The sequence below is a fragment of the Lycorma delicatula genome, chromosome 6 (assembly GCF_047948215.1).
Source record: "Lycorma delicatula isolate Av1 chromosome 6, ASM4794821v1, whole genome shotgun sequence".
Lineage (NCBI taxonomy): Eukaryota > Metazoa > Arthropoda > Insecta > Hemiptera > Fulgoridae > Lycorma > Lycorma delicatula.
In genome coordinates this window covers 44,115,801-44,128,185 of record NC_134460.1, presented here as the reverse complement: position 1 = coordinate 44,128,185, position 12,385 = coordinate 44,115,801, and the positions used below count along the sequence as shown (strand labels likewise).

Sequence of the window (12,385 nt, the reverse complement as noted above, 5' to 3'; positions counted from 1 at the left end):
AATTATTCTTTCATGTAGGGTGTTTTTCTACTATTTTTCTTTTCTCTAATACTTTTTAATTTTTTTCATTCTAAGAGTTGGATTTTTCCAAGTGAGCAGATTATTTTTTAAGGGTGATTTCTACCTTGTCAGATCAAATAAACAAATCTTTTTTCACATTTTCTTGAAGAACAGACCTTCAAAAATATTTCAGTAAAAATTTTCAAGTTAAAACTCTAATATCTGTGATGTTATAACAAGTCAATTTAGAAGCGACACAAGTAGAATTTAGAAGCATGATGGCTTACTTGGTGTCTCAAGTCTTTGCCCCTTATTGTTTATGTTTACAGTTGTCTTTTCCATGCCCTTTTTCTATTGTGAAAAGAATATACTCAAGAATGTAGTAGGGGTATTGCAATGTTCAAAACATCAATTTAACGCTTTAATTTCAGTACATTTTAAACTGTTAGTAGTAAAGGAAACTCGTTAAAGACTTTTTATTTTCAAGCTAGCAGAACATTTTTAACCAGGTTTGTTAGTGCAAAAGTAAAAAGAGGAAGTAATTCACATCTGAGACATAAAAAAATGAGTTTTACAGAAATCTACATGAAAGAAGCAAATATGTGTTTGACGAGTACTTCGGGGGAAAAAATAAAAATCTAATCAAAATCTTGAGGTCGATGTTGAAAACATGCAGGAGTATCAGATTTATACACTTCATGATTGTTTTTTTATATATTGAAAATATTACTGAAGTGTAATAACTGTGAAAGCGGAGAATTTTTTATATTAAAGCCAAACAAGGCTTTGAATTCGAGATCAATGGTATTTATGATTGCGAACTTGCAAGTCTTTTTCTCAAAATATTTTTTTCTGAACTGGTGGAAGTCCTCAGCACCTACTAAATTATCCAATTGGTGTGGTTCTAGATTTACAATGTTAACAAACATTGTCTGCATAATAATTAAAAAATGTAACATTACAAAATCTTAATCAATTGCAAGACAACAGCCTATGTAACAATACTGACTTTATTTAATTAAATACTTTTACCTTTGGCTTCATTTCTTCTTTCATTTACATAATAAAGCTCCAGTTTAAAAGCTTCTGTATAAAGTAAACGAGAATCCTTGTGTATATGTAAACCATTTAGAAGAAATTTTCTAGCTTTTTCAATGCATTTGCATTCTTCAAATTCCCAACTGGAAGCAAGTTTGTACAGCATTGGCTTATCTTTGCCATGTAACTCCAATAATTGATAGAACATTCTACTAGCTGATGTGTAAAACCTCTGAAAATTAAATTAAAAAAAACTAAAAGAAAATGTAGTTGTTTCTCAATTTACATAATATATATACCAGCAAAACTCCGGTAAATGAAAACAGCATAAATTAATAGAATAATTAATTAATTCTGTTTTCAGAATGTAATTTGGGGTTGGGAGGAGACTAAAATCTGCCTCTGCAATGTTTGCAAAATGTTTCTTATCATCCCTCAAATCAAATAAAAATATAATTTTTTATTTTGTATATAAAAATTAAATTGTTTCATTACAAATGATGGAATGATATGAAAATTTTCCTGAAACTTTTTGAAAACTTTATTTAATGACTTTAAAGACAGCTCTTTAGAATAAAATAGCATCTCTTTCTTCATTTTCATCACCAAAGTCTTCAGTTAATTAAAAAATTTCCGAACTATCAACAACATCCAGCATCAATTGTTCTTTTTCTATCTTCTCTTCTTGTAAATCCGATAAACCATTTCCTATTAAAATTTTAAGTTACTTCTTCATAATGCAGTTTCAACATAGGTGAAGAGTCTTTTCATTACTTTTAACTAGCTTGTTTTCTCCAACATATAATCTTTTGAACTGTAATTATCTTGTACGTGTACATGCACATGTTATAAACAAATGCAACAGGAATACAAAAATTCTTAAAATACTTGCTTAAAGTTAACTGTTTTATCTCTTTTTACACTGTAAAACAATCTAAGGAAACAAAAATTAAACTATTTTACAGAAAAATAATATTTTATAATTAAAAATTCTTCTTCCTAAAATATTAATTAGAAAAAAAGTTGTGGAATATCTTTCCTCCTATTCTGTGTGGGCAAATCTTTTCTACATATATTTAATACAAATCTAATTACTTGAACAAGTAACACTAAAATCACATAAAATAAACCTGTGTAAATTGAAGGTGTACAGCACTAAATTTTGTATTTTATCATTGTTCACTATCATAATCACCAAAGTTTCGGTTTAAACCTAACTTACTGCAAATAGGTAATCAACATTCCCAACAGTACAAACATTGGAAATGTTTGAATAAAACAATGATTTTAAGAAATTGGTTTTGGAATATAAAATATGATTTGGTTTATAATTATTTACATTTCTGAACCTATTATAATATCTCAATCATAACTAATTAAAATACTATCCTGTCCTAACAACCTACCAGATATTTTTTTTACAGATATTCAAATTCCTCATATTGCTTAAATTCACAGTCCCTTAGAATTTTTTTGTTTGGTTAATTTACTTTTTTCTGAAACTTAAGGCAACTATAACTTATGTTCATTTTAAATTAAGATAAAGCAAGATATAGATTTCAGAGTTAACTTTGTCACTAAACTTGAGTACAGCTTTCTGGATAATTGTTCCCACAGGTTCAATTCTAAAGGTATTATTATCACTGCTGTTGAGGCCCAACAAAAGAGGCTATTCTACCACTTCTTTGACATGTTGGTACCATGGAGGGAGTGAGGGTGACTGACATAACTTAACTCCCTACCTTCTGGTAGTAATCAGAGAAAATGACAAACTGGGAATTGCTGTGATTGGGGCGGAACAACGTAATTATTCATTTTCTGCAGGATTCACCAGGATCAACAATACATGGATTCTGTCTGCAAATTAAATACTATAAATTCAACAGTTTTTGGTTATTTGTTCTGCTAACAGAATTCCTGCCCTAGTCAGGAGTAGCTGGCATAAATCAATATAAAAATGATCACTAATTATATACATACTTATCCTTCAAGTATTCACAAATACACAAAACATATAAATACATTTAAGTAAAGAATTTAATCCACTATTCATTAAATTTTTATCACTCATTTTGCATATGCTGAATTTAAGTTGACTGAATTTCAGCCGAGATTAGCATTGCATTCTGAAAAAAAGACAGCTATATTAGCCATCATTTTTATGGTATAGATAATAATTTGGAAATAGATATACATTTCCAAATTTTTCTTTCATGAGAAGAAACATATAATATACAATTATTAAGGTGCATTATTACTGCTTATAATTTCTGTAGTGAAAATATTAGTTAATATTTCATTTGTCTGTCAGCTGTAATAATATAAAACTGTAATTAAGATGTTAATATGAATATTTAACTAGAACAAAACAATTACCAACCACTTGTTTGCAGAATTTAAAATACGATAACCAAATCCGTACATCTTCTTGAAACCTTCGTATAGCTTCATTAAATAATTTATTTAACCTATTTGCAATTGAATATTCAATATTCATTTTCTTCTGGACAAGACCATTTTTCTGATAAGATACAAATAAAAATAATCAAAATATGAAAACCACAAAATTATTTTACAGAAAGTAATATAAAATTAATTAACAATTAGTATTTATAATACAAATAAATGAAAAATATTTATAATATTTATCAAAAAATGAAAATCCTAACAACAGTAATGAAACTACAACTAATATCAACAAATTCAATTAAATTCAACACTCTGTAAATATTTACAGCTCTGTGGCAACACTGTACATAATCTTATGCCCATCTGATGAAATTGTATATTTATTTTATAGTATTTATTATACAAAATTGAAACTATATGCTTCACAATTAAAGATTATATCATTTCTATTCAGAAATATCTTTTATGTTTTACTTTATTTCTTAGTCATTTATTTGTTTTACTCTATTGCCTAATTGAAGGTTCATTTAATTTTTAAATATCGTCAGCAATTTAAAAATCAATTACATTTTAATTTTAATAAAAATATATAAACAATGATTAATAGTCACATTGGTTAATACAATAACCTGCTTATTTTAATCAATTGAAAACAAGTCAGATCTAATTAAAAGTCATTATTTTTTTAGGGGTTCAGATTTCTTATAAAAGAATTGCTTTATAATAGTGCTTGAAGACAAATTAAATAATTTATCAGAATACTGTATAACAATTAAAAAAAATTCATTCACACTAATAGATTACTGTAAAAGTTTATAAATTAACTACAGTACAATTTATTTGAAACATTAATAAAACACATCACATACTCAATACCAGAAGTCAAATTTATAAAATAAACTAACCATAACTCTAGAATCTTGTGTTAATTCTAATACAACTTGTCACCACTTCCATCCTGCCTTACATGGGTATGAAGAATGAGAAGTCACCTGTCACCTACCTCTTACATGAACATATAGTAAATAATATTACAAAAATTTTTCAAAACTTGCTTTATACCTTTTAGTCGTACTTTAATCAAATTATTATCATACACTGCACGCGTTTAATTTGGATTTCAAAAGATAACATCATATATTGAAATTTCTAATAAATTTATAAAATATCAAACAAATTTTCAATCAAAAATTTACTATACACGCAACGAAATAGTGAAGTTTTTATTTCACTTACTTAAATTAACTATCACAATTTTTGACAAACGTTTTTGAGTTTTTATAAAAGATCTCTCATTCAATCCATCTCTGATAATGCATCATTATTGCAAGCAAGGTTTTCTTCCTGTAAGCCCATTGAGAGATTTAACTCGGCTAAGGCTGACACTGACATATACTTGACCTTCAGCAAAGAGCTTTGGACCCAGATAAACAACTGTGTAATCTACAGTACTGCCTTGCATTTTATTGACGGTTGATGCCCGTGATAAAATTAACAGCAGCATTATAGCTGTATAGGGCAAGAAATTGAATGGCTTTTGGCTGGCTTATGTGAAAGCAGTCTATTCTTCAGTCAGCATCTATTCTTACTGATAATATGTTGTTATCATAAAGTTGTCCTCCACGGAAATGTGGCCGGATAATTAAAATTACGAATCCTACTGCTCCATTGACAAGACCTCTGGATACATCAATGTTTAATCACGGCATGACTTTTGCTCTAACAACCACAAAAACTCCTGTACAAAGTTTTTGTAATTTTTTTTATGCCAAATGACTATCAAATTTGTCATCTGTGTCCTCAAAAACCCTGCATAGCTTTTCACAGATTTTTCAATTTTTTACACCCACACCCTTAATTTACCCCCTTACAGGAGGAATGTTTGCAAAATTAATAGTTGAATACTGTATTGTCACCCAATCTTAGTAACTGGTTTCATCTTGGAGGGGTAGATTAATTCTCAAAATACATGACTGTGGTCGAAATCTAATCCCCATGAATAACGCAAAGTGAAAATTGGAATCTTGGGTTGGTGCAAGTAGAACGCACATTGTTGGTTCAATCTTTTTTTGAAAATACAGCTTATAGTGATTGTAACTGCGTTGTTTTAACAAACTTCATTACTCAGTTAACAGAAGTGGAAACCAATCACGGTTGGTTCCAACAAGATGGCGCCACAATGCACACAGCTAACTGGTCGACTTTTTTGCAGAATGTCTTTGGTGAACAAATCATGTTGAGGGATTGTGCCCTGCATTGTCACCTGATTTGACTCCCTCCAGTTTTATATGGGTGGGGGGGGGGGGAGAAAAATAGGCAGTGTATCATAACAGTTCACGAACTGAAAACAGTGATCACTATTGTACTGTTTTAACAAACTTCATTAGTTAGTTAACAGAAGTTGAAATCAATCATAGATGGTTCAAACAAGATGGCATATAGCTATCAGGTTGGCGACTTTTTTTACATAATGTCTTTGGTGAATGAATCATTCAGAGGGGTTTGTGATCCGACTCCTCCAGAATACTTTCTAAGGGGGGGGGGGGGGTGAAACAAGCAATTTATCACAACATACCATGCAGTTTATACGACTGTGCAGTTTGCATTGATGTTGGAGGTCATTTTCAACAGGGTTTTTATAACGTATTCTAGTTATTGTAATATCCATTTCTATAAAATAATGAAATAAAAATAGAAAATAATAATTTAGAAAGTTTTGTTATTACACTTCTGTAATTCCAGTGCTTTCCGCAATCACTGTATAACTAAAAATCAGATTTTATTAGCAATTTATAAATTTACACAACATAAAATTAAACTAATTCGATTACCTGTCTTTTAAGTCGAACTAATTTCAAAAGATTCATCTCATGCTGAATATATCGAAGACAATCTTCTTTATTTTTTGTTTGGCGATGCAGTCTGTATTCAAATTCTTGCCTTCTTTTGGCAATATTTCTGAAAAATAATATCAAAATAATACATACATACACATACATCTTTATGTATACACACACACACACTCTCTCTCTCTCTCTCTCTCTCTCTCTCTCTCTCTCTATATATATATATATATATATATATATAAGTTGACAGAAATCTGCTACCCAAGAAAATTCCGCATGTGACTGCTGAGGGGACATGATTACGGGTTCTGCTCTTTACAGACTGCTAGAAAATTAAGTGAAACATTAAAATATGTAAACATACAAGTTAAGAATTATGTAAAAAGATTATTCTACTGAGTAAAATACTTAGATCTGCAAAAACCGTAACATGTAAAATTTGTTACAATTGGTGTACTTTCCTTTATAAAGTATATTACACAGCTGGGAAAAAACAGCTATTTAAAAAATTATCAATACTTAGGATAAATGGGATAGAGTAAGAGAGGCTAGAAGTTTTTGGAAAAATTCCAAGCATTGTTTAGAACTCTTACTGGATATAGACTTTTGTGATGTGATATATTTTCAACATTCAATCATTTAATTTGTAAAAAAAAAAAAAATTTATTTGTATTCATAAATTCAATAAATTAATTCAATTCATAAATTAAAATAAAATTGTGTTCACAATTTGTATTCATTTCATTTAATCTGTAGTCATAAATTGAGACTGTATGAAATAATATGAAAACTAACTGTATAACTGAAGCTTAGCACATAAGCAAACAGCCTAAATAGGAAAATTTAAGCTATAATTTGTATAATACATGTTTCCTGTAGAAATTTAAAACATAACAGTACTTAAAAGGAAGGGGCAACATGTCAAATATCATAATAAAATTTCTTTAGTAGTAATAACACAGTAGTGTGACATACAAACTCTGAATGGATATGTTAATTTTAATTTCATCCACTTTGTATAATGATGATCTAGCTAAACAGTTAAGTTGGGCATCTTCACAAACCATATTTTTGGAAATGGATTTCCAAAACAGGCTATGCTGTTATGCCTAAAACCTAAAGTCTGATTTTGAAGTGGCACATAAAAAAGCTGAACATAGTTGTAGGACTTTCCCGTCATGTGGCTATTAATAAAAATATAATTGATACATTAATGACATATTGAAAAAAATCCTGTGTTGTAATTAGAAGATAATATTGGTTTGAAACCACAAATTTCAAATTCAGTATTACTAAAAAGAAAGGCTTTTATTTCAATAACACAACAATAGAAGGAACTACAATGAAAAACAACCACCATAGCGATCACAAAAAAGCTTCAAAATTTAGAGCATTTTTGGGGTAGGGATGTGATTTTGCAAAATGTTTTGGCAAATACTGTTATTTTTTAATTGTTAACAAATGTGCCTAAGAAAAATATAACCTTAATTAGGTGAAATCTCAAGATACTGAGGGTGACCTTGCTCTACAGCTTCACATCCTTGACCTTGTAAGTTGAAAATTTAATGACATCCATGCCCTATATACAAGTCACACACGTATGACCAAAGTTTAATCTGAACAAGTTTGGTTTAGTAACCCACCAGGTTGATGTAATGGTGAACACGTCTTCCCAAATCAGCTGATTTGGAAGTCGACAGTTCCAGCATTCAAGTCCTACCAAAGGCAGTTACTTTTATATGGATTTGAATACTAGATCGTGGATACCACGATCGTGTTCTTTGGTGGTTGGGTTTCAATTAACCACACAGGTATGGTTCAAATGAGACTTTACAAGACTACACTTCATTTACACTCATACATATCATCCTCAGTAATATCTGAAAGGTAATTCCCGGAGGCTAAACAGAAAAAGAAAAAAGAAAGAAAGTTTGGTCTAGTAGTTCTGGAGACAGGGAGATTTAGAGGCCAACACCGAACACACACACACGAACAACTGGAAAATTTCCATCTAGATTTTTGGGTTCCTTACTTAAATGTCAAGATCCAGTGAAAACCGCATTTGTCCAAATTGAATAAATTACAATAATTTCCCTTCTAGAGCTACAACACTATCTAGTCAGGAAAGTAAAAAGAAATTTTTTCAGTAAATGGTGGATGTGGTCAATGGAAATTATTCGTTAATAATATGCTGTTCATATTCTGAATAAAAGTACCCTGATTTTTTGAGAAAGCATGGCTAGGAATGCTAAATTAAGAGTCCTGAAGCACTTTTTGGCTGCATGGGTAGATTTATTATTTTGTGATCCCTCAATAGATAATAGCATTTATCCATTATCCATTCCTTTCCCTTATTCTTGATTCACAAAAATAGAATAACTAATTTTCACTTTATTATAACCTACTTACATTCAATTTTCTATAAAAAGCTAAATTTTTATATGATCATAATCCACAGATGGTTGTACACCCTCATAATATGCATTCTGCTTACAGTTAGTTGGGTGAAATATAAATCAGCATTGAAAGATAGTAATCATCACTTACCAACGGGATCAACATTTTATCTACAATTCTTTTAACATTCCTCTGTTGTCTGTCATCAGTAATTTTCCTGAAATGTTTTAACTATTTTCTACTCTTTCTCCTTAATGTTAGAAGTAAACCAACAGCAGTTTCTGTATCCAGTTTCCCTACTTCTTTCAATGAACATTTCTTACTTTAAGAGGCTACTTTATATCTGACAATGGTATAAATTAGTTCAATACCATTTAATTAGCAATGATGAGGCAACTCTGTGACCCTTTCTCATCAAGAACTTTTATCAAGCTCTTTGCTTTTAAGTTGCAGCTTTCTATTTTTTATTGTTTTTTCTTGCTAGATCAAATAGTGCATTACTGTTTTGAATCCAAATATTAATTTTACTGTTCACAGACGCTTACATCAATGGCCAGTTAATATGCACTGAATAAAAGGAGAAAAATTTACTGTAATTGCAGAATCAAACTGAAAATTTTATCAAATAACAAGATTAATCAAGTTTTAAACTTGATTAATCTCGAATTCATTTCTTCATTACAGCAGCATTATTTCTTAGTCTGAAACACAGGACCTATTGACAATATAATTTCATCTCTGAAGCTTCCTTCTGTTTATTCTTCTTCATTAAATTCCTATATATATATTTTAATTTTGTTTGCCTTATCTAATTAATATTAGATATTAAATTGGTCAATTGTTAGGCTGAGTCTACTAATAACCATTTACTTAGTCTGAAAAAAATGTATACTACACTTGTACAGTGTTGAATTACAAAATTTTTGTTTAGTGTTCTGTGTAACTTATGAGGGACATAATTTGGATAAAAGGCATTTACAACGAAACATTTCAATTGTAATGAATCACTTAGGCCCTAAATAAGGTATGTTCCAAATTTCATCAGTCAGAGGTTGATCACTAATTGTAAATAATAATTCAAGTGATTCTAATAAAATATAAATTGCAATTTTGCAGAATGATCATATCACTTTTGGTACTTGATTGTCACTGTTTTTTTTTAATTTTCAATTCAGATTGTATATTTGTAATTCGCTACCTGTTTATTTAAAGAACATACTTGTACACTTAGTAAAGTAAGCTTTTGTAAAGTAAGTAAGTAAGAAAGGCTTCCCTTTGAAAATAATTCCAAAGAAGTTTTGCACAAACACATTACTGAGGTTTTAGTTTTGTAAATTGTACATTTCAATACTTAAATTACAACTCTTATAATCATAATCTTCTTTTTCTTCTGGTTTATCCAGCTGATTATAAATGGAATGCATGACATGGATTTTGTCAATGACCAACTATATATAATTAAATTTTGTTTAAAACTGATTGTAAATTGGCCTAAAAGAAAATGTATAAATATAAAATAGACGTGTACAAAATGAGTAACTTGTAAAGTACAAACTTGTAGCATTTAAGTAACCTGTAATGGGGGCTAAGGCATAATAAATTCACATTATTACTGTAAATCCATATTACATACTTAAGACTTTCTTAACCCAGTTAAATGTGGAGAGAAAGGTGAACCAGTTTTAAAAGTTCTTCAAAATAAAATAAAATTTAGAACAAAGCCAAAGCTTTTGTAGATAATGAATAAAACTAGTATGGAGGTATTTTTTTCAAAGAAAATATTAAGAATAAAGGATAGCAATACTGCCTATAACACAGGAAACAAAATTATGTAACCAGGAATATTTATTCTTCATGAAAAGACAGGGTGGAATAGAACAGTTGTAGGTATCATGTTGGAAGATGTAATTCACAGACTGAGAATGAGTGAAAAGGTTGAACTAGGGTGACATTATTTTCTTTAACATGGTCAACTGATGGAGATAAATGATTGACCAATTCAAGAGAATTTGGCATTGGTTTTTATAATATCGCATAGTCAAAGGATGATTTCATATTACTATTTCCTTAATGTACCTACCTGTAACTGACTAGATGAGATTCAAATAACTAATTTTTTTTTTATCACATTCAGAATACATGCATTCCAAATTTAAATAAAGATCATCAGCAATAACAGCTGACGCCACAATATAAAAAAAAACTGAAGACTATCAAGTGACAGAGAGCATTAACCGAACCATAAAAAAAGTTACCAAATTAGATTTTGATTTATCATTAAAAATTAGTTATTTTATCAGACTAGCACTGATTTATCAGACTGCATCATCCGAAACTTTGGGTACTACAATTTTACATTTTTATTTGCTTACTGCTAATTTAGTAACATACAACTAAAGACTCCATTACACACAAGCATAGTAGGATCATTTCAATTTCAGGAGATAATAGTACAAAGAAAATTAACTAATTTTATAGAAACCAGATAGTTTAAAAATAAAATGATTGGCCAAGTTATAAACAGAAGAAATTTAGGAGCAAATTATTTTCACATAAAAAACCTAACCTCCAAAAAAAATTGTAGGGAGATAATCCATTAAAACTAATTAAACAAAATGAATAAAGGTTTTCTTACTTAATTTCAGTTTTATCAAATAACTGATGTTTCTCCATTTCTTCTAATTCCGGGATTGTTTCCTCCATTCTAAGTTCTACAGATTCCGCCATCGTGTAGTTTGATCTACTTTAAAAGCGAGAAAAATAAAAACTACAAATTACTTCACTGGGCAGATTTACTAGTCTTAATTCACTAACTTTTGTTGATAACTATTACAAGTTATTACTCGGTACAAAAAACTTCCAACGATTAACAAACGCACATTACACTCAGCGAAAGAACCCATAACACAGTTTACAATATGGCGAACGTTACCAACTTTAATTGATTACATCTGACAATAAGTCTCTTACAATTTTCGGAAATTTCGGTTAAACATCATAGTGTATTATGTTTTGTATATCGTCCAATGCGTCCAAATTTCATTTCAAGTTATACATTAATAAATTAAAAAATAAAATAAAAACAGGGAAAATCTTTTCAAAAAAAAAAACATTCAAAAGTAAATAAATTTATAATTAGTCTTCATATTTTTAATTTTGTTAAGTCAGCGGTCAGATTAAGGTTAAAATAATAGTTGCTTGTTTTTGTTTGTGTCTAAATTAAAAGATTCGAATTTAAATTAGTGTTTAATAAGTTAATTTTCTTACATTTAGCACGTTTTGATGTCGGTTTTATAATTATTTAAAAGTTTATTTAATTTAAGTACAATTATAAAAATAACACAGAAAGAAAACGTTGCCACTACAAAATTCCCTTTCGGCATTCCGGAAGGCGGAGGTAGATTTCACCGGTGCTGACCACGGGATAATAAAAATTTCCACCTTAACGATAAGAAAAACTTCAAATTTACTCAATACGACAATGGTTGCATGTGAAAAAAGTTTAACATGTTTAGCATATGACAAGCCCCATCTTACAATTCCAGCAATATTTTGGTCATCCCTTACCGTAAAGGTTGGTCATACCAAAAATTGTTTCAGATAAAAGTTTTAGGTAACGATTAGAGGACTAACAGCCACTTTAAACCGATTCAATACTGTGTCTATTAAGGGAGGTATGATTTTTTTTCTATTTG

The 12,385-nt window shown here is 29.4% G+C and overlaps 1 protein-coding gene across 1 annotated transcript in view; it reads right to left on the bottom strand.

Moving 5' to 3' along the window:
* LOC142327023 (U3 small nucleolar RNA-associated protein 6 homolog) overlaps nucleotides 1-11,644 on the bottom strand; it is a 52,527-nt gene extending 40,883 nt beyond the window's left edge. The window contains exons 1-4 of the mRNA XM_075369784.1: nucleotides 11,326-11,644; nucleotides 6,279-6,405; nucleotides 3,419-3,559; nucleotides 1,033-1,270 (exon numbers count right to left, since the gene is read on the bottom strand). Coding sequence (XP_075225899.1) covers nucleotides 1,033-1,270; nucleotides 3,419-3,559; nucleotides 6,279-6,405; nucleotides 11,326-11,417 — 598 coding nt within the window. The 5' untranslated portion in view covers nucleotides 11,418-11,644. The remainder of the gene's footprint in view (nucleotides 1-1,032; nucleotides 1,271-3,418; nucleotides 3,560-6,278; nucleotides 6,406-11,325) is intronic.
* Nucleotides 11,645-12,385: the final 741 nt, after the last annotated feature.